This window comes from Neomonachus schauinslandi, chromosome 9 (genome assembly GCF_002201575.2).
Source record: "Neomonachus schauinslandi chromosome 9, ASM220157v2, whole genome shotgun sequence".
In the NCBI taxonomy this organism is placed as follows: Eukaryota; Metazoa; Chordata; class Mammalia; order Carnivora; family Phocidae; genus Neomonachus; species Neomonachus schauinslandi.
This window is the reverse complement of record NC_058411.1, coordinates 115615788-115641716: the sequence shown is the minus strand read 5'-3', so window position 1 is coordinate 115641716 and position 25929 is coordinate 115615788. Positions and strand designations below refer to the sequence as shown.

The window sequence follows — 25929 nt, the reverse complement described above, 5'->3', positions numbered from 1 at the left end:
ATGGAGCAGCATCAAGCCTGACTGCCTGGCAAACAGGTTTATTCACTGTGATGGAAATGGGGACCAAAGGACAAGGTTAGTGGTATTCTGAACATGCTGTGGTGTACATGCACGTGGCCCTCCAGCCAGAGGTGTGAGCTGGATATCCAGACTTAAAGGTGCTCACTATCATAAATGCTGCAGCAGCAATCACAGGAATAGGGAGAAATGGGTGAGAAAACTCAGTAAGAGTGGGCACAAAGAGCCAGAAGTTACGGAGAAAACCGTAAGAATTTCCAATGTGCAAAGAATAGTCAGGAAGAAAAACTCTCAAAGAACATGCAAGGGGCAGTGTAAGGAAAATTAAGGGAGCACTATTTCAGACCAAAGGAAGGAAGGCAGAGGTGACCTTGGTCTTAGCCCAACGTCCACAGATATGAAGTAAGGCAGGTCCAAAACATGCAGACCTTACTGGGTCTGGTGATGATGAGGCCAAGAGCAAAGCTCCTAAAGGGCAATTGGGCCACAGGGCCATGGCTGGGGGGTTAACAGGGAGGGAGAGAGAATACAGATTCCTCTTCAAAAAGCTTGTTCAGAATACATGCTGGCACTGGAAAACAGGCTTGAGGGGAAGCCTGGGGCTGTTCAGGGGCTGCTCCCACCATGCTGTCATTCTTTGTATTACACACTCTTATCACCACATTCAAGGTTTCATGCCCACAGTAACTTAACAAATGGTCAATCCACTGGAACCCAAAGACTTTGGCAGTGGCAGGAACTTGCTCTGACAAAATGACAAACATCGTCCTAACAATGCCAGTTAAGACTGTAGCTGTTCCATCAAGAAGCACCATGTACTGACCTGCAAAACCCTGTTTAGGTGATTTCTTTACTTTATGCTTTTCCAATTTGCTTCCAGCGAGGTTTACCAATTGAGCCCAGACAGACAGCATCGGCTCTGTGAAGGGCAGGTTGGTGACACTGAATGCCACGGCAGGGAGCTAAAGCAAGAACACAGAAACCTTCAAAGTCTGTCCAATGAAATGAGCAAATGAAATGTTCTGAAAATGATCATAACCATGAATCTTAATTCTGAAATTATCACATATATCCGTAAGTCTTCTTATATCTAAAAATAATCACTTTAAGAGATGACATTAAAGGCAAAATAGAGATTTCTATGTAAATAAACATAACCTAAATTGATTTTTTCTTTTACAACTTGCCAACAATAATTACATCAGGGTGGCATTATTATATTCTTAGGCATTTTCTATCCGTTTCAAATTTTCTACAACATGCATACCTTCATTTCTGTAATAATCAAAAACAGTATTTTACAGGAAGATAGTCTGATTACACTTAGGTCACACTGAAGTAATATATATCACTCACTTTCCCTGTACATCCCTAATTCACAGATTTAAGATGAAAGTAGCTGCTAGTACATAAGTTAAGTCACTCAACACAATTAAGAAGCATTTTCTACATGAAGAAAGGTCATTTTTTAAGGAATCATCTTTAGGTTTCTTTAAAAGTTGAGTTGTTCAATAAAAAATAAACTTCAAAATTTGCATTTTAAGATAATTAAAACTAACAAACATAGTTACAAGTACCTTCTGTGTTGCTAATGCCCTTTTATGTCTTTTGCGGCTAAAATAAGACATGAACTACTAATCCATGTAACAGCATGAGATAGGCCTTATTTATCACAGGGGCACAAAGCGAACAAGAGAAGATAGATAGATGGCTTTCCACAAGTTGCATAGCTTCCTAGACGGCAGACATGAACTATGAAAATCAAGTTCATTCCAGCACTGATGTTAGAACCCAGTTCTAGTATAAAACTCCTCTGCCTTATTACCAAGTAACTGAACACAAGTTCACCTACTGGTTTCAGCTGATTCAATGGGCAAACACGACACATCCTCATGTCTGAGAACTGTACAGTGATTCTGCCCTTCGGGGTGATGCGAGTCACCGTGCCTTCTCCAAACTCATCGTGCATGACTTGTCCCCCGAGGCGCAGGCGACCATCGATGCCTCCGATCACAGCCAGGACTGCCATGAGGCCCCCCACCTCAGGGTTTTCAGAATCAGGAAAGTAGTCCTCTAACAGGGCCTAATGCAGACAAACAGCCAACTTGAAGAAGAGAGCCCAGGGTGCTGCCTGTTTCTTACACATTTACAGCTAAGCCAAGTTCATTTTTATACTAGTTTCTTCAATAGTTATTTCTAGTAAAATATATTTTAAAATATCTTTAAACAAAATACATGTCACTTAAAAAGAAAACTTAAAATTTAAACCGACATTTTACAGAAAAAAATGATCAGATCTGAAAACACAGCACCCACCCCCTCTGACGGCTTTCCTGTGCAGCTGCGGGTGACGGAATGGAGCTGAGAGTTGATGTACTTGTTTATGAGCCCATTCCACTGACCCAAGGAGTGAAGTGTGCGGAGCAGCGCCACCACCTCTTCTGCCAGGGTGCTGCTATGGGTGGCGGTCAGGGAGGCCTGCGGGCGTGCCCTCCGCCGCCTCAGAGTAGATTCTGAAATAGACGTATGAGAGAGGAGCTACATGGTGCCCTGCTCACTTAACCAGGACACAAATAAGGAGAGCTGCCCACCTCTGAGGAATGGGATATCTGAAGAACAGGTGGTGAGCAAGCTGCCCAGGAAACCAAACAGCTTTTCCACAAGGCATTTCATATCCCTTGCCCTTTCGGTCTTGTCCCAGGATGGAAGCACTGCTTGCAGTAAATGCACAGCTAAGATCTGATAAAAGACAATTTAAAATGGCAAACATTAAAGAAAACCACTGTGATTTTAGCTTAAGAAATAACAGATTTTTACTTTTTTTGTTCCTATAATGTAATTAATTATGTGAAAATTCAGATATTCATTGTTTTACAACCAGATAATTACACCCAAGTTAATTAAAGATATAGATTATCAGGGATTATAAAAAGGTACATTACAGATGCGGGTATTTATTTCATTAAAAAGTAATTCTTTTCAGCTTAGTTCTTCTAAAGAGAATTACACTACAACTCCTATGAAGCCCATAAGAGCAGATGGTAGGACTTATCACTTCAAAGACAAGCAAGTCAACTACAGTTTAGCAATTTAATCAATTTAAAATAATCAAAAACTTCGGCCCCTTGCACTAGAAAACCTACTTTGGGTTGGTTCCAGTTCTTTTCTGCACTCATTATTGAGTACAGGCACCTAATTATAATGACTAGGAGCACTGGTATCTTGATGCCACCTCTTAAGGGGGTCATACAGTCCCAAAACTCACACTGAGCAGGATCAGCCCAGCAGCACAATTACCTGCCGCTGCAGGGAGGCGGCGGTGAAAGGTGCATGTCCCTCCACGACCTTCATGAGCAGGGCAATCCACTGTGGGGAGCTGAGGGCAGCACACATGTGTGGCGTGAGCGCAATGCTCCGCACGAAGCCCAGCGTGCACCAGCTCCGGTGCTGCTCCCGGCACACCAGCCTGTTTGGGGAAGCTGCCAGAGTGAAACAAACTAGCTTGGCACCAAATTTCTAGAAATAAATACTCAGTACAATCTACACTTTTAATTTACCTACCATATTATTTTCAAAAATAACCCACTTTACAAATATATTACAATTTCACTCATTCAAAGTGAGAGCAGTGGGAGAAGACCCTGCAGTTAGCTCAAGGAACACTTTACAACACTCTTAAAACCTCTCAAGTATATGAGTAACTCAAACCAGTTAAGAAGTTTCATGTACTTACTATTTCTAGACAGTAAGAAAATGACTCACTTTTTAAATAGCAGTTACTAGTAAGAGTGCATCTTGTATATTTTTTATAACCTCATGTGTTTTAAATATCTCCCATGATCTTGTTTACATTTAATCTGTGCCACAAATTTCCAATCCAAGTTTAAGAAGTCTGCATTAATAGAACAAAACTAGGAGGCTTTCGTGAGGTTTATCCAATTTGACTGACGCAACTGACCCTGTCTGCTCCTCCTGGCTTCCAGGTCTCCGCTCATGGGCACCCCGGGGCTTCCACTCTTTCCTGGCAGAGGACCGCCTGCCAGGGCCCAGCTCTCCTGCTCTCCAGGCTCCCAGGGGCACAGCCTTCAGACACATGTTAATGCCTGCACTCAATCACACTCACAAACACATTGACTTTCGCACAGTCACACCCTACCACAATCACACATGCTCATTCTCAGAGTCACTGATATATTCACACACAATCACTCATAATTACTCATAAACACACCCAGCTACTCACACACATTCACACTTACTTCCACTTTACGCTCACACCCATAGTCTCAGCGACAACTCTTCGCACACTCACACCGACTCATTCACATACTCACACTCTCACACTTACACACACACTCACTCCTCCCACTTCATCAACTCATTCTCTCCACACTTAAACACATCCACATTCACATACAAACGTTTCAGTGGGTTGAACTGTATCCCTCAGAATTCGTGTTCACCCAAAAACCTCAGAATGTGACCTTATTTGGAAATAAATTCTTTGCAGATGTATTTAAGGTAAGGATTGAGATGACACTGTACTGAGTCAGGGTGGACCTTAAATCCAATGAACGTCTTTATAAGAGGCAGAAAAGGACACAAAGAGACACATGGCAGTCCTTTGTGTAAAAATGAGGCAGAGCCTGGAGTGCTGTGGCCTCAAGCCAAGACAGCCTGGAGCTACCAGAAGCTGGAATAGACAAGAAAGGATCCTCTCCTGAAGTCTCTGCAGGGAACGCAGCCCTGCCAAAACCTTGATTTTGGACTTCTGGTCTCCAAAAATGTGAGGTTCCATAACTGTTATGGGCTGAACTATGTCCTCCCTCTCCCAAAAGCAGTATGTTGAAGTCCTAACCCCTTGCATCTCAGAATGTGACTTATTTGGAAATGAGGCCATGGAAGATGTAATCTGTTTAGAAGAGGTTAAACTAGATAGGGGTGGGTCCCTAATCCAATTATGACTAGTGTCCTTATAAAAAGGTGAGATTTGGAGATACACAGGTGAAGATGAGGGCAATAATCTACAACAAAGGAATGGCAAAGACTGCCAGCAAACTACCCCAAGTTAGGGGAGAGGCCTGGAACAGATCCTTCCCTCATAGCTCTCAGAAGGAACCAGCCCTGCTGACACTCTGCTAGCCTCCAGAACAGGGAGGAAAAAAACTTAGGCCACCCAGGTGTATGGTAGTTTCGTGTGGCAGCCCAAGCAAACCAACCAAATTTGCAGTAAGTTGTTCTGGCTGCCCTAGGACACTAATACACATGCAGACTCATACACATACACACACACCCAGACACACACACACCAAATTCATAGCCCCAGTACTCTGTAGGCCCACAACTATTCATTGCATACATGTCTTGTCCGTCGTTCCACTTTCCACTAACATTCGCAGCAGTCCACACAGGGTCTTGGTGGCTTCACTCTGCATGATTTCAGCGTGGACTCCAGCAGAGAGACAAAGAGTTTGCAATAAATTAACAGTACTGGTAAGCATCATTGCAGTGGGATGAATGTTCCTTTCAATTTGTTCAGCTTCTGGAAAAAAGTATCAAAATAAGAACCTATACTTCCAAATAGAAGTGGAAAATGTCCCTGCGTGTAATTTAAGGGATTTTAATAACCCCGTCTTTTAAGGAATTTCATATCACAATTTTTACTGTGGAAAGGAAAATAGCTCTTTATAAGAAAAGATGGAATTAGAATGCACTAAACATCCTAATCACCTCTGTCCCCACTTTCCTCAAAGAAAATAAGCCTTCTAAATTACAGTTTACTTTTTTAAAACAATCTCTGCACATAGCTCAGAAGCACTAAAACAATCTCAAGGATTTACTCTTTTAGAAAGACAACTTTCCAAATGTCAAGAGCTGCTTGCTGACAAGCTAACTATGCCTTGGATGAAGATGGAAGTGCCTGTGCCATGAAGGGGAACCAGAGGCTCATGTGTCCAAGGCACTGACTTTCTGACAAGGAGGCATGTTAAAAGCAGAGCCACAGTTCTTGCCCTGACTTCCCTGAGTGAAAACAAAACCAGCCCTAACCATCTATGTGTGACTCCAGGTTTCACATATGGTACTCCCAACAGCCCCAAAAGGCAGACATCATCTGTTCACATCTGAGGGGGCCTGGACCCTCACAAGTGACATGGATGGAACACAACCTTTTCCACTCTCCATACCACCCATTCTCTACTGAGCTCAGCCTCTCAGGTTTCCTCGCCTGACCATACAAACCACTTCCAAAGCCTGACCATGCAGCGCATACAGCCATCACCTGAGCCCCAAGAATCAGCGCTGGCCTCCTGGACAGTCTCACCGAGACCAGCTGTGGGAAGCTTCACTCATACATCCCAATGTCTGTTGGACACATCTAAAAATGTCATGAAGTCCTCCTCCCACAACCTTGGATCTCCTTAGATAGGATTTAACTTTCTGGGTTCACTCCAAATTCTCACCTCTGGTTTCTTTAAGGCAATACAGTAGTAACTAATCCACATTATTCCTAGTCCACCAGGTACTGGCTCACTACCTCACACACAGGCTCAGAGCCAACCAAGAAGGTCCACCAGAGGTAAAGACAGAGCAAGCCCTGCACTGCCAAACCCTACTGCACTGTCCCCAAAGGGAGCAAGAGAGTCAAATCCAGCTAGGTTACCAGTTACCAGAGCCATGCTTTTAATTCCTGCATAAGAATCACCTGGAGCTTATTTACACTGAACCTTCAGGGGCAAGTCCAAAACTACAGACCACAGTCCACAGCTGAGTCCTGACACTGTTCTCATTCCCAGATGAAAAGGATGGCCAGCTGCCATTAGCACACAGCTTGCCAGGCTGCCCCAGACTAAACAGCCCCAAGGCACCGACCAGAGTCATCCTCTGTGTCCGAGTCCTCTGCTGAGGGCTGTGTGGAGGCTGGCAGCTCTGCCAACTTGAGGTCATACTTCCCCTCCTTCCCCATCCTGTAGGAGTTGGTGCTGCCCGTGTCCCACTGGACCCTGATCCATCCGTCCTCTCCCAGTTCACCAATCACACGGCCAAGACCAGGAGGAGGTCCATCCTGAGGAAGCCAAAACAAAGATTAGTTAAGAGGGTGTATGCCTGTTCTGTCACACAGATGAAGCCTGTAAGGACTGCTATGTTACTCTGCACAGACTTTGTGCCCACAGACTGCTCCAAACCCACCTGCGACATGCACAGCTCACACATCATTACCTTAAATCAAACATCAGGAAATAACTTGCTTATGCTCCTTTACCAAAGTGTTAAGTGGGAAAAGCATCATCTCAAGCAGCATCCTCCCTAAACCAATGCAGAGATGAGGCTTTCCCCAGTCTAGTCCTGGTGCCCTGTTCCTTGGCTCCTTTAATCTCCCACAGGGCTTCAAAAGACCTGAAACCTGAAACAAGCACCTGCATCTCCTCATTTCCTCTTATTCCTCTTATTCTTCAGTTTTCCCATAGAACCTAAAGTGGAAACTCGTCTCTCATTTCTATGAGTGAAAGCTGTTTTTGGATGCTGCTTTCTATTCCAGGACACTATGAGTGAAAGCTGTTTTCAGGATGCTGCTACCTGTTCCAGGACACTTCTGAGATGATTCTGATGAGGCCCATGCTTAAAAATGAGGTTGAGAAAACCTAGAGATGACAAGAATACTACCACACTGCAGGAAGGTGAGCACTGTCCTTCGCTAGTGACTACAGTAATGACACAGATACCAGCCCCCACGATCTCTACCTCGTGAGCCCTGACAGAAGCTTGGGAGTGATATGCTACAAGGAGAAACAGAAACGGCCACTGCCCAACTGGCACACCTAAAACTGCAAGGCTGGGGCACTTAATGGGCACATGGCCATCAACTCCTAGAGGCAGCACCTGGGTTTTCCTGCCTCACAGCGTTCAGAACACTATTACTAAGATGCGGTTTGCCCTCTGTTTACTCTTGCTCCTACTCTGCGCTGCCCCTCAAATTGAGCCCATGCCAAGGAGTTTTCTGAAAACAGCTGTCACCCTTTGAAGACCTGATCCTACTTGAGATGTCCCTACACCCACTGTTTCTCTCTACTTGTTTTGACTCCATTCACCTGCCCAGGAACTAACTACATCACCAACTACATCATCTGTCAATTGCATAGGCCCTAAGTTAAGGTAGTTATTTATTCCAATTTCCACCCACTAATAACATGCAAGTAAGGATGGTAACTAATGTGTGGCTAATGTGTTTCAAAATCAAATCTAAGTACCTGATCACCCCATTTCCAATCAACACCTCTCATGACCCTGGTTCCAATCTTCATCATGGCAGCCAGTTCTGGCCCTGAAACTGGAAGCTGCACCGGAGCCGTTTCCTTCCTTGTCTCTTCCAAAACTGTAGCAGAAGCTCCTCGGGCAGAAGCATTCATATCCTCTTCAACATTATCACAACTAGGACCTATCAGAGCATCAAACACAGCAGCTGAACTAATAAGTAGTTACAACTTCCTAATCTTAATACACTTTTTCAAAACTTAGTAAGTACTGATGAAGATAATTTTGAAGATTCTATAGTGTATACTGTATTATTTTTTCAATACAATAAATACCATGAAAGATTTATTGATGAAAATTTAAAATGGCAAACGGAGAACCAAGTATAGAAATATGTATCAGAAGATATAAAAGATATAAAACAAGCAACAGAGACATTTACTTCTAGGAATTATGCCCCTCTCCAAAAAAAAAGCAAAATGATTAAGTTAGAAAAACACTCATCACATATTCTTATTAGAATAGAAAAACAAAAGATAACCAAATAAATGTCTAACAATGAGAAACTAACCAACTTTAATTATGGTACCATGCAGAAAAAAGATAAGAACAGCAGGCCTGATACTGCTGTCCTTACAAAGGGCTACTTGCAAGGCAGCCCTCAGCTGGTGTCTGGGAACCTGGATTTCAGGAGGGCTCCCACCCTTCCCTAACTGGTAAGAGGCCTCTCTGTGCCTGAACTGTTTGCACAATGTGGTCTCTGCTGAAACCTGCTTCCTTCTGGGGGTCTAGAACTTGTATATGTGCCAGGCCCCAGTGCAAACTCTCTGAACTTTCCAGGTAGACGACATTTCACACATGTAGTCACAACTCTTTGCTGAGAGAATTAAGTTCATCCTGTGTGACTCCGCTGGGAGAGGACTCATGTCAGTTTCTCCCAGACATTTCCCATGTGCCCTTCCCTTCAGTGATTTTGCTTTCTCGTCTTTCACTGTAGTGAAAGCCCTCAGTGTGACTATATACCAAGTCTGGTGAGTCCTCCTCACAAATTACTGAATCTGGGAGTGGTCTTAGGGACCCTGGCACAGGAATGGCAGCAGTGGGATTCTCTAGAACAACCCTAACTTGCTGAAATATTGCAAAAGGACTGTTTGGTAAAAGGAAGAATGAAGGGGTGGAGCACGATGAATATTTGGTCCCCAATTGCTGTGAAATCATCCATAGTATAAAACAGAAGTTGAGCTATCAGCTACAAGAAGTAAAATTTAGGGCGCCTGGGTGGCTCAGTTCATTAAGCGACTGCCTTCAGCTCAGGTCATGATCCTGGAGTCCCGGGACCAAGTCCCTGCTCAATGGGGAGTCTGCTTCACCCTCTGACCGTCTCCCCTCTCATGCTCTTTCTCACTCTCTCTCTCTAAAATAAGTAAAAACTTTAAAAAAAAAAAAAGTAAAATTTAGAAACGGATTTTAAAATAGTAAAATTTAACCCTATGAGTCAGCATGCTGGATCCCTTTGGCTGCTTTTGGCCTTGCTGGCTAATGGGAGGGGGAAAAAAGCACAGCCCTAGTAACTTCTTCAGTCTTTGTTTGCTCTTCCAAGGGGGAGGAAAAGGTGCCCAAACATTCCCAAAGGTAGACCTGGGTGGGTCAAAAACGTACAAAGTTCATGATCCTCTCTCCTCCAAAATGGAGAAAAAAAAGGTTATTCAATTCCCAGGGCTGGAGCAAAGCTTTAGATAAAGTAAAGCTTTTCCCCAGTTTTACTGGGGCAAAAAATATTCTTTTCTTCAGCCCAACCCAGTGGTGCCTCAGTGAGGCCCTAAGAAGGGCAGGGGTTGCATTCCAGCTAGGATCTCCCCTGGCAGCTATAATGTTAACCCTGCAAATGCCAAATTTACTGCAAAGGGTTTGAATACATTTGCAATAAGAAAAAAGGGGATCTTTTTTTCAAGTGGCTTTGTATTTTGTGGCTCTTGTAGCTGGATGCATATATAAAATTAATATAAAATATTATATGCTTATGATTTCTTATATGAAAGAAAAATAACCCTGATCAAGGAAAGCGGTAAATACAGATATGTATTCATGGGACAAGATTCCATTGCTTTCTGCAGCCAGTAGGCAGGTTCAAATTTAAACTCTAAACAAAAGCCCCCATAATTAATGATTTGTGCTATGACTTTTACCTACTGGATTCTCTGGGAAAAAGAGGGAGATGACATAAAAAGAGAGGCAATTTCTAGATGGAAACACATTTTTGAGGTTTTTTTTTTTTTAAAGCATTTTTTAATCGTTAATGAGGTCTTAAAGAAATCAGATGTCTGACTCACAGAGGCTGACTGTTTTCTAGCCTGATGCATATTTTTGAATGGGTCATGTGGACACAAAGATTGACAAGATCAAAGAGCTTAGGAAAGCCTTGCTTTTTTGCTTGGACTTGAACACTAGCCTTGCAGTATCTCAAGATTTCAGGCAAAGAACATCATAAACCAATCAGATCTAACAGACATATATACATAGAACCCAAAAAGAGGAGGATACACAATCTTCTCAAGGGTACATGAAACATTCTCCAGGATAGATCACATGCTAGACCATAAAACAAGTCTCAATAAACTGAAATAGAGTATAATCATACAAATTATGTTCTCTGACAACAGAATGAAACTAGAAATTAATAACAGAAGGAAAACTAGAAATTTCACAAGTATATGGAAATTAAATTACATACACTTAATCACCCAAAGGGAAAAAAAAAAAAATCACAAGAGAAATTTTTAAATACTTTGAGACAAATGAAAACAAAAGCACAACATACCAAAACTTATGGGATGCAAAAAACGCAGTGCTAAGGTGGAAATTTATATCTATAAATGCATACATTAAAAAAAGAAGAAAAATCTCAAATCAGTAACTTAACTTTATACCTGGAGGAACTAGAAAAATAAGACTACAATAAACCCAAAGTTAGTAGGAAGAAAGAAATAATAAAGACTAGAGCAGAGATAGAGAATTAAAAACAACAACAACAGAATCAACAAAACCAAAAGTTGGTTTCTTGGAAAATATCAACAAAATTGACAAACTTTAAGTAGATTAACTACGAAAAAAAAGAGATGATGCCAATAACTAAAACCAGAAATGAAACTGGGGACACTACTACTGATTCTACAGAGATAAAAAGAACTATAACAAAGTACTATGAACAGCTATACACTAACACATTAGCTAACCTAGATGAAATGGATAAATTCTTAGAAACACAAATTATCTGAACTGACTCAAGAAGAAACAGAAAATGCGCATAGACCTATAAGAAGTAAAGATATTGAATCAATAATCAAAACTCCCAACAAAGAAAAATCCAGAACCAAATGGCTTAACTGGTGAATTCTACCAAACATTTAAAGAAAAATTAATACCAATTCTCTAACTCTTCCAAAAATAGAATAGAAGGCAACACTTTCTCACTCTATGAGGCCAGCATTACCCTGATTAACAATAAAACTATAAAATACTGCTCAAAGAAATGAAAGAAGACCTAAATAAATATAAAGCCATCACACATTCATGGAAAGAAAGACTTAATATCTGTTAAGATAGCAATACTCCCCAACACAATCTACAGAGTCAATACAACCTCTAGGAAATCCCAACAGCTATTTTTTGCAGACATGGAAAATCCAGCCCTGAAATTCATATAGAAATCCTAAGGACCCAAAATAGCCAAAATAATCTTGAGGAAAAAAACAAAGTTGGAAAACTCACTTTTTGATTTTAAAACTTACCACAAAGCTAGTGTTCACAACAATGTGGTACTGGCATAATGACAGACCAACAAAATAGAAAGTCTAGAAATAAATCAAAAAATTTATAGTCAAATGATTTTTGACAAAGGGCCAAGACCTTGGGAAAAGAAGAGTCTTTTCAACAAATGGTACTAGGACAAATGGATAACCAAAAGAAATAAAAGGAGTCCTTACCTCACACCATATTAAAAATTGCCTAGAAATGGACTGAAGACTACAAGAACTAAGACTATAAACTTAAAAAAAGAAAACACAGTGAGCAATCCTTGTGACCTGGGTTTGGCAATGATTTCTTGAACATGACATCAAAAGCACAAGCAACAAAAGAAAAATAGATAAATTGGACTTCACCAAAATTTAAAACTTCTGTGCATCAAAGTAAAACACAACCCACAGAATGGGAGGAAATATCTTCAAATCAGGTAATTGATAATGGTCTAGTATCCAGAATATGTAAAGGACTCCAACAACTCAACAACACGAAGAAAAATAACCTAATTTAAAAATGGGCAAAGGTTTTGAAGAAATTTCTCTGAAAGATATACAGATGGCCAACAAGCACGTGTCAAGATGTTCAATGTCCTTACATTAGCAAAATGTACATTAAACCACAATGAGAAACCACTTCACACCAACTGGGATGACCACAATCTACCCCCCCCTCCACCCCCGCCCACCATCCCCAAAAAGGAAAAAAACTGGTATTGGTGAGGAGGAGAGAAACTGGAACCCTTTTCCATTGCTGCGGGAAATGGAAAATGTTGCAGTGCTACAGAAAAGATTGGTGGTCCTTAGCATGCTAAACATAGGATTATCATATGACTGTGCACTTCCACTCCTAGATATATAACAAAAGAATTAGAAACATGTGTTCAAACAAAAACTTGTACACAAATGTTCCTAGCAGCACTACTCACAATGGCCAAAAGATAGAAACAAGCCAAATGTCCAACTATGGGCAAAAGGTTAAATGAAATGTAGTATATGCATACAATATAATGTTTTTTAGTCATAAAAAGGAATGAAGTACTGATACATGCTAAGTGAAATAAGCCAGATACAAAAGGCTAAAAATTGTATTTCATTTATATGAAATATCCAGAACAGGAAAATCCAGAGATAAAAAGCAGATTTGTTGTTGCCAAAAGCTGGGTGAGTGGGAAATCAGGAATCAACCACTAAATGGGTATGGCTTTCCATTTGGAGTGACAAAAAAGTTAGGGAACTAGATAGTAGTAATGTTTGTACAACATTATGGATGTGCTTAATGCTACTGAATGATAAAGTTGTTAAAAAGGTAAATTTTATGTTATTTGTATTTTACAATTAAAAAAAAGTTCACAAAGAGAGAGAAAGAAGACATGAAGGCAAAATCCTGACATTTTCGTGAATGACTTACGGCAGTGCCAACCTACCAATAAGCCGAAGTGCTGTCTGTGTGAGCGCGAGTGTGCCGGAGTTCAGCAGGAGGTTCAGGTTGTTTGCACCATGCTGTAGGGTGAGCATACTGAGCATGACCAGGAGAAAGCGAGCTTGTGGGGTCGTCCCCAGGCTTGGTCCTGAAGGATTCTCATTGGTAATGGTTTGTAGGGGGACAGGCTGGATACCTAAAAAGCATTGGCACCCACATAAATTTCTTGTGTGTAGATATAAAAACATACATGATGCAAAAAGCAGTAGCAATTTTTAAAAATTTCTCTTTTTCAGTGGGTTTCCAAAGTGTATGGACATCAGGCAGCTGTGCATTACTTCGCAATAATCCTACCACCATCAATCCACATATAGCCATTTCCAATTGTCTGCAAAACTTATCACACTGCTCCTCTAAATGTCCCTGATGGCTTACTCATTTCATTTCAAATACAGCAGTCATATTTCACTTCTCTTCCACAAGACCAATCCTAGCATTTCTCTGCAGGTACTCAAACTATCCAAGAAATTAAGTATTAATATAGGATATATAATTTAGGGCATATGGTATCAATGATACACATGAAAATGTTAAAATGTAAAAGCTTAATATCACAATACTACAAAATTGTGTCTTCTGCTGAATTTTGAAAGTTCTGTTTAAAATTTGAGAAAGCTTAAAGCAGCTTAAAATATTATTCTAATGTACCCCTGAAACGAATATACTATATATTAACTAAATTGAACTTAAATAAAAATTTTTTTTAAAGATTATTCTAATGTACAAAGTTATTAAAGTCTTCTCAAAGAGCAAAAATCAGCATTTGCAAGTTTCTACAACATATAATTAAAAGCCAAACTATAAAATAATGCTAATGTGATTACTGACATTACTTCAATAGCGATCTTAATACAGCCTTTTCAACTTTTTTTTTTAACTCACCAAGCTCCTTAAATTTGGCATTTGCATCCATCAAAACATTTCGAATATTCTGAACAGCCCAAGCATACAGCTTGCCAAAAGTTACTTCCAGTAGCATCCGATTAAAAGGTGGGATCAAATCAACATCCTTTAAACAATCTGTAAGAGGTTCCCTTTTAAACAAAGTTGAAGAATATTACTTAGAATACTGCCAGACTTTCAACCTCAATAGAATAATGCTTTGTTGCCACAGTTTCCCTAATTAAGAAACAAATGTTATGAAGTTTTACCCTTTATCAATCCCCTCAGGAATAAGTCTTTGCCATCCACAGAACATAGCATACTGTACAGATGGAAGTAAGAAATTTTTGGTTGCCAGTTTTAAAATTGTATCTATCCCTTCCAGACGAACCTCTGCTCTCTCCAACTGCAAAATATGAATGCATACAGTTAAGTGTTGTGTATATTATCCTATGCAGAGAAGAACGTTCTTAGCAAATTTTACCTGTTTTAATAGGCACTTTCTCATTTTTTCCACATCCACTGGCTCTTCCTTAAGGGCAAATTCAGCAATTGTGCTGAGGAGTGCAGACTGTGGATAAAGACCCTGAACATTCTGCTTCAACCATTTGTATTTGTGAACACCTGTAACCGTACTCAACAGTGGCTGCCATTTATCCTGACAAAGGAAAACCATTTTCACCATTAGTTTACCTTATTGATATTAATATGCACTCTAAAACACTTATTCAAATAAAATATAAATAAATGCAAATATGTTGAAATTGGTACAATACTTTAAGTTTAGTGAATAATTTATGGCAAAAATAGCTATGCCATAAATAGGCTTATAAATGAATTTATAATCTCTTATACTTATGTACCTTGGAACAGACAAACATGGCATACGAAGTTAAATTATCATCCACATTAATAGCCTAAGACACCAGGACAGTTTCTGGAGCAAAGTATACATATATTCAATGAATGAATGGTAAATGAATAATGATACAATGTACCACTAAACATAAAAGGGAACATTTTTCCAGCTATCAATCTGACCAGGACACCATAAATCAAGTGCATTAAGTGTGACTTGGAATGTCACCCATACTTTCAGTAACCCACTACACTCTCTATCCTATAGATAATCAAGGACAAAGTGACAATACTATGGGTTCCTTTGCTATGTGCTTTGTTTCTATTCAGCCAGCCTCAAAATCACAGAAAATACTTCACCTTAGGTGATTTAATTGTAATGGGTCTTTTGTCCACATTTATAGGACTGTGAGGCAAAATGCATGCTTCTTCTAAATCACTCTCTTCATTTCCAATTTTTTCTTCATCATCAGTAGATTCTGGCTTCTTAGGAACTATGATTAAAATTATCATTCATTATAAAAATCATTTACTTAAACATAATTTTAAATTAAGATATATTAAATATGCATGAAGGCAAAGGACCTGAATATTTTATTCAAATATGTAAATATCACTGTCAACTGAAATGCTTAAACTACAAAAAGTAAAAACCATCATGATTATTTTCACATGACGTTCAGTAATAACACTCTGCCACTTCACATCATGACAGAAAGGCAGTGAGAGTGCTATGATGCGGCAGATCCTACAGAAAGGGAAGCCCAGGAGTCAGCAAACATTTTCTTAAAGGGCCAGATGGTGACTATTTTAGTCTTTGCCGGCTATTCAGTCTATTGCAAATACTCAATTCTGTTGTTGCAGAATGAAAAGCAGCTAACTTTATTTATGGTTGCTGGAATTTAAACTTCATATAATTTCCATGTGTCCAACATATTATTCTTTTGATTTTTTAAAAAACAGTCTTAAAATGCAAAACTGGTCTTAGCAGTAGACAGCAGACAGCGGCAGAAGACAGCAAGCAGCAGGCTGCATTTGTCCCCAGACCACAGCTTGCCCACTCTGGACCAGTTCAATTAATCTGTCACCATTGTGCAAGTGAATTAACTGGATGCCTTTTACTATGTTAGTCTCTTTAATTAGGGAAATTTCTATTGAATTTGCAATGTGATATGCACTGTTGCTTCCATATTTTTGCTCCCTTTCAAGATTTTTAGTCTATTTCTTCTCAGCATATAATATAATAAGCAACATAATTAATAACACCTGGGCAGTAAAACACTAACACAGCAGGTCTGGGTTGCCCAAACCCTGCAAATTCCCAAGAAAAACTGTTCCTTCAGCACTTGGCCAACGCCTGTGAACTGAGCTCTGAGTCCTTGGCATGTTCTGCCTGAGAAGAGTGTTTCTGTATGCCTGAGGTCTGGGGCCATGTTTCCCAGTTTGACCAGATAATTTATGCCCACAATGGGACTTATGATTCTCACCTGTTTCCACTGTGGAGGCTGGAGTCTTGAGTAACTGAGAGCAACCATGCAGGTGAGCATCCCTGGCTGACAGCCCTTCACACATGTCGTCTCTCACTGCTAAGAGGACTAAGCATGGCTCTGTGCAGCTCCACTGGAAGCTTTGGATTTCCCTCAATGCACCCTTCCTTTTACTAATTCTAACTTGTATCCTTTCATAATAATAAACTATAACTCTGAGTATAACAGCTCTTCTGAGTCCTATGGAGCCATACCAGTGAATCATCAGGTGCTCTTGGTGACCTTAACACAGCACCAGTAATATTAATCGTTTGTAAGTTGCTTAATTTTCTTTTCTTTTTTTTTTTTAAGATTTTATTTATTTATTTGACAGAGAGAGACATAGCGAGAGAGGGAACACAAGCAGGGGGAGGGGGAGAGGGAGAAGCAGGCTTCCCGCAGAGCAGGGAGCCCGATGTGGGACTCGATCCCAGGACCCTGGGATCATGACCTGAGCCGAAGGCAGACGCTTAACGACTGAGCCACCCAGGCGCCCAAGTTGCTTAATTTTCTTTTAAAAAAAAAAAAAAAAAAAAAAAAGCTTCAAACTTCACACAACTAAATATTTAAACCCCAAACAAGAAACTTTAAGAGGTGACAATGTGGGCTCAGATTCCGTGGAGGTGATGGCTGGGTGGTGAGGACATCATTCTCCCGCAAGCTGAGATGGCGGTCTCCCAAGCCTTTGCCTCTGCTGTGAGGATCTCAGAAGCATTCCTACCATGATTTCCTGACCTAGAACATCTCTAGGATTTAGGCAAATTGTTGTTGCTTAAGAGTTTGCTCAAGAACAATCAATTCAGGAGAGCTTCTAACACAACTTAATCTTTCCTTACATCATTGTTCATAATGTCCATCCAAAATTCAGTAATTAAAAAAAAATCAGTAATTAATATTGTTTAATAAGCTGATCTGTGAATAAATCAGTATAATTCATAAGAATATAATCAGAAATTTCTGTAAACATGTTTATAATCACAATTAACCAAATTCCAAAGTCTTTTATGTACTTATACTCAAATTCTGGTTATTTAAATGCAAAAAGTCTTTTCCGTAATATCCCAGCAACTGTTTAGCTGCTTCCTAAAAATATTAGTAACTCTTCTAGCTACTTTTATAACAATTCCTCATGTATCAGAATACTCAGTATTTCCAAAGAAAAACATTTCTTTACAAGAATGGCAAGATTAACTGCAAAATTAAATGTTTCCATACATCTCATTTACCAGGACAAGTGATAAAAAAAATACTTCCTTGGGGCGCCTGGGTGGCTCAGTTGGTTAAGCAACTGCCTTCGGCTCAGGTCATGATCCTGGAGTCCCGGGATCGAGTCCCGCATCAGACTCCCTGCTCAGCAGGGAGTCTGCTTCTCCCTCTGACCCTCCTCCCTCTCATGCTCTCTGTCTCTCATTCTCTCTCTCGCAAATAAATAAAATCTTAAAAAAAAAAAAACAAAAAACTTCCTTTTCCCCATCAATTTAATAAAGAGTATAGTGTTTACCTTTTTCAGTATCCACTTACTAGTTACCAAATCGTTAACACCCTCAATCTCACAGTTGCATCATTATCTGATGTCTTGGAAAAATAAGCAGGATCTGTATATTTAATCGTAAGTGAACAGCTTCACTCAAATCACAGACTCAATTATATGGGGGCAAAGCACACACTTTGACAGCACTTTTCTACCTTTTACGTTCTTACCTCTCTTTTTCCTTCGTTCTCGAATTATCTTCTGAACTATCCTCCTCCAACGGGGCAAAGAACTTAACGGTTTAAACTTGGACATTATAGAGAGATCATTACAAACTGCAGGTCTTAGTTCATTAAAGAGGAATCTCAAACGTTCGATGACTGGAGCACAGACTTCCTTGTAAGAACGACCCTGTTCTTGATGTGTCTACAAAGTTAAATATGAAAAGACAATTAACAAATATTTTACCAACTGTCTGCAAAGCACATAAGAAAAAGAATAAAAATGTACTTACCTTAATGAGTGAACATTTTGCCTGGTAGACAACTCTACAAACATCCACTACTGATTTAGGCAATGTTCTGTGCTTTACTTGCTCAATACCAAGTGTTCCTGCATGAACTAAAGATAATGCCACGTGACCTGTAAAAGACATTTTAAAAAGGGGGCAGGGTAAGAATGAATGCATATTGCATGTCAGTCAAAAAATATAATAGTATAGCTAAAATATCAAGGTTCCTACCTAAATCTTCATGCTTTAAAAGGCAACATAACAGTAAGCGGCCAACCTCTTCCACAGGATGTTCAGGAGGAAATGTGATTGGTGTGGTCAAGTGGCACTGCCTACAGTACCTTTCTATTTGACACAGAAAGTCCTGTAACAGGAACAGCTGGAGGTAAATTCAGAGCCACACGAAATGCCACCATGAATTCCAAACTACATGCCACAATTTCTAATGCACTTGCAATCACCAATGCTTCTAAAACATCACCGGCATATTGCACCGAACCAGTCTCTTACCTCAAAACCAGCCCCACAAATAATATGTAAATAAAGTCTGTACTAAGCCAATCAAAGAACATGAAGGTGTTCACACATCAAAATCCTAAGGTAAACCAAAGGACACTAAGTGTGGGAAGGCCTCACTCACCTTCACATTGTGATCCTGGATGTTATTATCAGCAATAGCTTGCAGGAATGCCTGGGAATGGTCGCCCAGGGCCCGTCTGTGGGAGCAGAGTCGGGACTTGCTGGCAGGAGTGCCCCCAGGAGAGCTACAATGGTCCTCATCTTTCTCCTCATTGTAGCTATAGTGGATCTGGCTGGTCTGCAGGCCTCCAGAGAAGATGGATGACTGAAGCCACTCTAGAAAGTGCATATGCAAATATTAGGAAGAAACTTGAGTGCACTGAATATTTATTCAGAAATAAATATTGAAATAAAAGATAAAGAACCGAAGAGCTAATTTACAAGGAGAAATTTAGCATCATTCATATTAAAGAGTCACATCTAACATATTTACAGAGGCTGGCTTATAATTCCTACATCTACAGGAAAACAGGTAACACTTCTGGTTCTTTTTTTTTTTTTTTAAAGATTTTTATTTATTTATTTGACAGAGAGAGACAGCGAGAGAGGGAACACAAGCAGGGGGAGTGGGAGAGGGAGAAGCAGGCTTCCTGCTGAGCAGGGAGCCCGATGCGGGGCTCCATCCCAGGACCCTGGGGTCATGACCTGAGCTGAAGGCAGTCGCTTAACTGCCTTAATCACCCAGGCGCCCCTACACTTCTGGTTCTTTCCTACATCTTAAGCATGGTGTCAGAACGCAAGATAATAGTTTCAGTCCAACATTTACTTAGGTACCTGGTCAAGCATAGAGCTGACAGATTCCACAGATACTGTGTGTAGACTGGGGTTTTGCATTCTAACAGGGAAGAGCATCATCTGGGCAACATTTACACAAGTAATCATTCAACTTGAATTGGGATAACTGTATGCTACAAAGTACTACAGTGGGTATAGCAGCAAGACCTCCACTATTTGAAGATTCAGTAAAGGATTTGCTGTGGAAGTGACAATTGAGATCTAGATAAAGACAAAAACATTGAACATCCAGGTAGGAAAACAGCACATGAGAAGGGATCTACAAAGAAAAATTCCCTAGAGCATTAATCCAGTAATAAAAATGAGCGACTACTAGACATATAACATGGGATCTTAGTAAGAGACAGATCCTTGGGAGACTGGATATCCAGTGGACTATAAAGGAGACCCGTGTGAGGCATGGCCAGAACCTCGAGAACATGCAATTCCTCAGTGCAAATGTAAATGCTCATTCTAACTGCTATGATAACTAGAGTAAAGGTGCACCAAAAAAATGAAGAGTCCGTTTGTACATTGCTACAAATTTTTTTCAATGACTTGTGTTACCAAAATAGTCCTCTGAAACCCAAGCAATCAAATCTGGGATGTACTCAACATTCTTTTACTGGAAATTTAGATGTTAGAGCATTCAGGAGCATTCTCTAAAGTGTCACATTAATTCTAGAACACAAATCTGATCATGACCTTCCCTGGTTCTCTACATTTAGAACTCTCTCTAATCTCTCAAAGATACTGTTCTAAAGGTGGCTTTTGATGCCCTAGAGTAGATTAGGCCCCCTTCACTAGGGCCCATAGCACCTTCTGCTCTCCTCTGCTCTGACTCTTCTAATTTCCCACCCTCCTTGCTGATTTAGAAGAAGCCTATCTTCCCCACTCCCCTTTGAGGGAGAGGATGAGTCCAACCCCCATCCTCTCCCACTTAGAGACTCTGTAGACAGCAAAATGCCCAGCATGCACACCAACGGCTTGCTCCAGAAGGCTGGGCTGAGCAGGTATCATGGCCATCCTTGCCCACCAGCCTTCTCCCCTGACAGTGCACATACATGAGCAACTGGAAACCCTACTTTTTTCAAGAATGCCCCTCACACACATGTGTTTCACACACCCAGCCTCCCCATCAGAACCACTTACAAATGTCTCCATTTTATCCTCTATCACACTGCATACTGATCTATTATAACATCTGGCTCATCATCACACAAAAAGCACCTAAAGGCAGAGATGTGGCTAATTCCACACCTAATGCATTGAGCACCCAGCAAGGTAACTCATAAGTACTTACTCAATAGATCCTTGCTGGATGGTTGGTAGACAGATGGATAGAGAAATATACAAATACACAAACAGAACTTTAATCCATCTTATACGGAGAAATTTTATAACTTTCGGTGATTAAAAAGGTTGAAATCCCAAAATGTATTTGAGTCTAGTAAAAACACAATCCTCAAACAAAATGCTATTCCCAACAGAAACCCAATCCATGTCACATAGAGACGACAGCCAGGTTGAGCCCATCTGTCACAGGAGAGAAAAGTAAGAGCACGCACAGGATTGATCTTCCTATGCACCTGTTAGCTTCCTCTGCTGCCATGGGTCATGAGAGCAAGTAAAAGCCACTACATCTATTTCTATTTAATTGGCTTAGTCTCTTAGTCTCACTATCCTTATTTTTACTCACCAACAACTGCGTTGATTCTTCTCCCATTCTAAATGGCACTTATGTCTCAGCTAAAATAACTTGCTAGGGGCGCAATCAGTCATTAAGCATCTGCCTTCAGCTCGGGTCATGATCCAGGGGTCCTGGGATCAAGCCCCGCACTGGGCCCCCTGCTCTGTGGGAAACCTGCTTCTGCTTCTCCCTTTCCCACTCCCCCTGCTTGTGTTCCCTCTCTCACCGTCTCTCTCTCTGTCAAATAAATAAATAAAATCTTTAAGATAAGATCAAATAAAATAAAGGAAAATAAAATAAAATAAAATAAAATAAAAACTTGCTAATCTGTTAGCAGAAAGCAAAACTTTTCTTACTGGCACATTCGATCTCAACCGGAGACAGCGGTGTGCTCATAGCTAAATAGGAAGCATGTAATCCGAGAAGCAGGCCCAGATTCCTCTCTGTATCTATGAGAGGCGAAGAGAGACTTCCCAGATCTGGTATGGTAACAACTTCTTGGTCAGGCTTGGAAAGATAAATTTCATCATCAGTCTGAGAAAATAGGGTTAATTAAAAACATAAAACCAAAAAGAGCAACAGCTTATATCCCTAAACACAACAAAGTTCCATCAGGAAGAGAAGCAGGTGCTCTGGACACCCTCTTTCTACATCCTATTATAGTGAGCTCATACTGCTACCAAAATAACCATGCACACCCTACAAAGCAGACAGTAAACACACAGGTCTACTGGTGGTAAAACCAAAGCTCAATAAACAAGTCAGCTAGAGAATTCCTTACAAAATCAAATAGAAGTTTCCAGAGTGACTGTATAACAATACTTCAGAAAATATACTGAATTGTTACATGCATAAATAACCCCAAAAAAGACAAAAATACGACAAGGATTGCTGTGAGTAGTGAACTGTGACCACTTAAGTGGAAAGTAGATTATGCTAACAAAAAGGAAACCCAATTAGAAAAGAGCTCAAATGAAAATAAACTTTGCCAGTCGTATTAGATGATAATTTACAAGCAAAGTCAATCTTCCCCCTTCATGAATGCTTTAAGTACTACCCATATGGCACTTCATAAATTTTATTACTTCTGGATCCATACCTGGAAAACCAATCCCAATATATAAATTCCAAAGCTCATGCATATGTAGGACATATTTCTATTCTAAAGTACTATGCTACTAGATAGTTCTTCCTAAAAAATATATCTCAAGCCATTTCAAATTTCTACATAAGCTTACAATGAAAATATAAAGACCAAAGGTTAACCTCTTTTTTATGTGTGGAAAAGTGTCCACATTTCTTACAAATAACAATTTTTGAAATAATTTTTCAAGATCAGTCCTTCATAAATCTTAACATGAATAACTAAATTAATTTATAAAAAAATCTCTAAAGGATCTTCACATGTGTCACTTAATGACATCCACCCCTACCAAAAAGCCCAGCTATCAGTACTTCAGGGCAAGAACCACCTATCACAAATATACAGAGAGGGTCTCCCCTGATGTCCACCGTGATGCCTACTGCACACAGCCTCACCTCCAGATACTGGCCAACACAGAAGGCATGCATCGATTCCCGAGTGTCTTCAAACTGCAAAGCAGCTTCCAAAGCTACCACTGGGTCTTCCCCTGCAAACTGAGCTAAAACAAAAAAGAAAAAAGCAACATTACTTCAGTGCAATTTGCCTAGACACCTATAGTAGAAATGTCAAGTAGGAAATAGATCAGGCGCGAGGGTTACCAAAGTATAATGATCTTTCACCCTCTCCCAGAGCTGCCTGGGCCAACTCAGACTTGAAACAAGTTCCACCAACAAGTGCTGAAACAAACACACACACACAAAATGCATAATGATGAGAAATTCTTCAAATGTGCTTGAACACTGATAGGACAAACATCAAAGTTACCAGCAGATTAAAATGTGTGGGGGCTGGAACAATACTCAACTAATCACTTAAAAGCCAAATGCTCTGCTCAAAATGGCACATGCCACAACTTTTAACCATGAAGTAGAAAGTGAGGCCTTACCAAGAATACTATTTCCTGTTAATGACTGTGTCTGGAAGTCCTTTATATCATACACTTTCCCATCAATCACCGTCCAGAAGCCTCCATCTTTATTGTGGTTCTCCAAATCAGCTTTGCGTATCTGTGTCACCTCCTCATTATTTCTACAGTTCTGACCTGTAAAAAATGACTCTGTATATACAGAAACCAAAATCAATGAATCAATAGATCAATAGATGAAACAACTACAACAAATCGTGCAAAAGAACTACAAAGGGAAATAGACAAATCCATAATCATAATGGGAGATTAACATACCTCTCGCTATAACTAATATCACAAACAAAAATTCAATAAAGATATGGAATGAGTTATAAAACAAAAACAAAGAAAATCACCTGAGTAGCATGAATAGCAAATCTGATCAGGCAATAAAGCAAATCTTAAAAATTTTAAAGAAATAAAGCTACAGAGCATATACACTGACTATAATGCAGTTAAATTACAAATAGGTAACAAAAACAAAATAAAAATTCTCTACATATTTGAAAACTATGAAATATAAGTCATCTAAAATTCCCAGAAAAAAATAACTATGGAAAAAAAATACAATGAAAATACTATAGTCAAAATTTACATAGTTAAATATATGTTTGAGGGCGTTTATACTTTTAAATATATACAATAGGAAAAAGGAAAAGCTAAAAAGTTAGTAAATATCAAATCAATAAAATTTTATGAGTTCATAATGATATGAAGGAAAGGAAAGGAAAGGAATCGAAAGGCAAAAGGCAAAAAAAGCAAAAGGCAAGGCAAGGAAAGAGAAAAGATGAAGGGAGGGAAGGAGGCAGGAAGGAGGGAGGAAATCTCATTGGTCACCTTTAGAAGTACTAAGACACCAACTCAATATTTGAAAAATGATAAACGGAAGTGATTGAGGAGGGGAATCAAGCTAGGATCATGTCCTAGCTGTGCAAATTGTACCTCATGCTAACCAAACAGCTGAGGGCAAGGTTACTAGGGGATATTATAGAGGACAGACTGCATATGAACTCCCTGGTCCATGTGAACAGAACTGAAGGTGGGGTCACCCTGAATCACAGGCCTCAGAAGCAATGAAACAAGAAGCACACAGCATGACCTCAGACACACTCTAACCAAAACTGAATCCAAATCTGCATCCAAATCTCATTAACCCTATATATATATATATATATATATATATATATATATAACCAGCTGGAGAGAGCAATCAACCAAATTCAGAAAATGTGAAATTCTCCAGAACAAATGCCCTGCTTTTTTGACAAATAAATAGTATGACCAAAGAGGAGAGAAGGGCCTAGAGATATACTGTTAAAGGAAAAAGAGACTGGAAGCATATCATCCAACTGTAACATGCAAAACATGTTTAGATCCTGATTCCAAAAAAAACAAAAAAAAAAAAAACAAAAAAACACCAATAAAAAGGCATTTTTAGATAATCCAAGAAAATTTAACATGGACTACATGTTACATTAAGGAATCATTGTTAATTTTGGACAGAAAAATGACATTATGGTTTCATTACCAAAAAAGTTCTGATCATTAACAGGTAATATCTGTCAAAATGTTTTAAAGAGATAGGCTTTAAAATGATTCATTCATTCATTCATTCATTCAATCAGTAAGATAAGTGTAGGAGAGGCTGGTAATGTGAATATTTGTAAATCCAGGTTCATTATCCTATTCTCCCTACTTTTATCTGTGTTTTCATAATAAACACTACAAAAACATCACTATGCTAATAAACATTTCTCTAAAAGTTAGAAAAATATCAGATTAAACCCTAAAAAAGAAGAAATAATAAAGACCAGTGTGGCTCCAGCATAAAGACAGACATTTAGATCAATGGAATAGAATACAGAGCTCAGGGGAGCCTGGGTGGCTCAGCCGGTTAAGCGTCTGCCTTCGGCTCAGGTCATGATCCCAGGGTCCTGGGATCGAGCCCCGCATCGGGCTCCCTGCTCAGCGGGGAGCATGCTTCTCCCTCTCCCTCTGCCGGTCTCTCTGCCTACTTGTTCTCTCTCTCTGTCAGATAA

The 25929-nt window shown here is 39.8% G+C and overlaps 1 protein-coding gene across 1 annotated transcript in view; it reads right to left on the bottom strand.

Moving 5' to 3' along the window:
* HERC2 (HECT and RLD domain containing E3 ubiquitin protein ligase 2) overlaps positions 1-25929 on the bottom strand; it is a 258118-nt gene that overhangs the window by 116813 nt on the left and 115376 nt on the right. Inside the window, exons 24-43 of the mRNA XM_044918185.1 lie at positions 23870-24040; positions 23379-23482; positions 22196-22346; positions 19437-19651; positions 19028-19160; positions 18800-18927; positions 18516-18711; positions 15649-15782; positions 14915-15088; positions 14700-14836; positions 14431-14582; positions 13493-13684; positions 8265-8452; positions 6889-7081; positions 5378-5560; positions 3316-3497; positions 2610-2757; positions 2335-2531; positions 1871-2101; positions 842-980 (exon numbers count right to left, since the gene is read on the bottom strand). Coding sequence (XP_044774120.1) covers positions 842-980; positions 1871-2101; positions 2335-2531; positions 2610-2757; positions 3316-3497; positions 5378-5560; positions 6889-7081; positions 8265-8452; positions 13493-13684; positions 14431-14582; positions 14700-14836; positions 14915-15088; positions 15649-15782; positions 18516-18711; positions 18800-18927; positions 19028-19160; positions 19437-19651; positions 22196-22346; positions 23379-23482; positions 23870-24040 — 3348 coding nt within the window. The remainder of the gene's footprint in view (positions 1-841; positions 981-1870; positions 2102-2334; positions 2532-2609; positions 2758-3315; positions 3498-5377; positions 5561-6888; positions 7082-8264; positions 8453-13492; positions 13685-14430; positions 14583-14699; positions 14837-14914; positions 15089-15648; positions 15783-18515; positions 18712-18799; positions 18928-19027; positions 19161-19436; positions 19652-22195; positions 22347-23378; positions 23483-23869; positions 24041-25929) is intronic.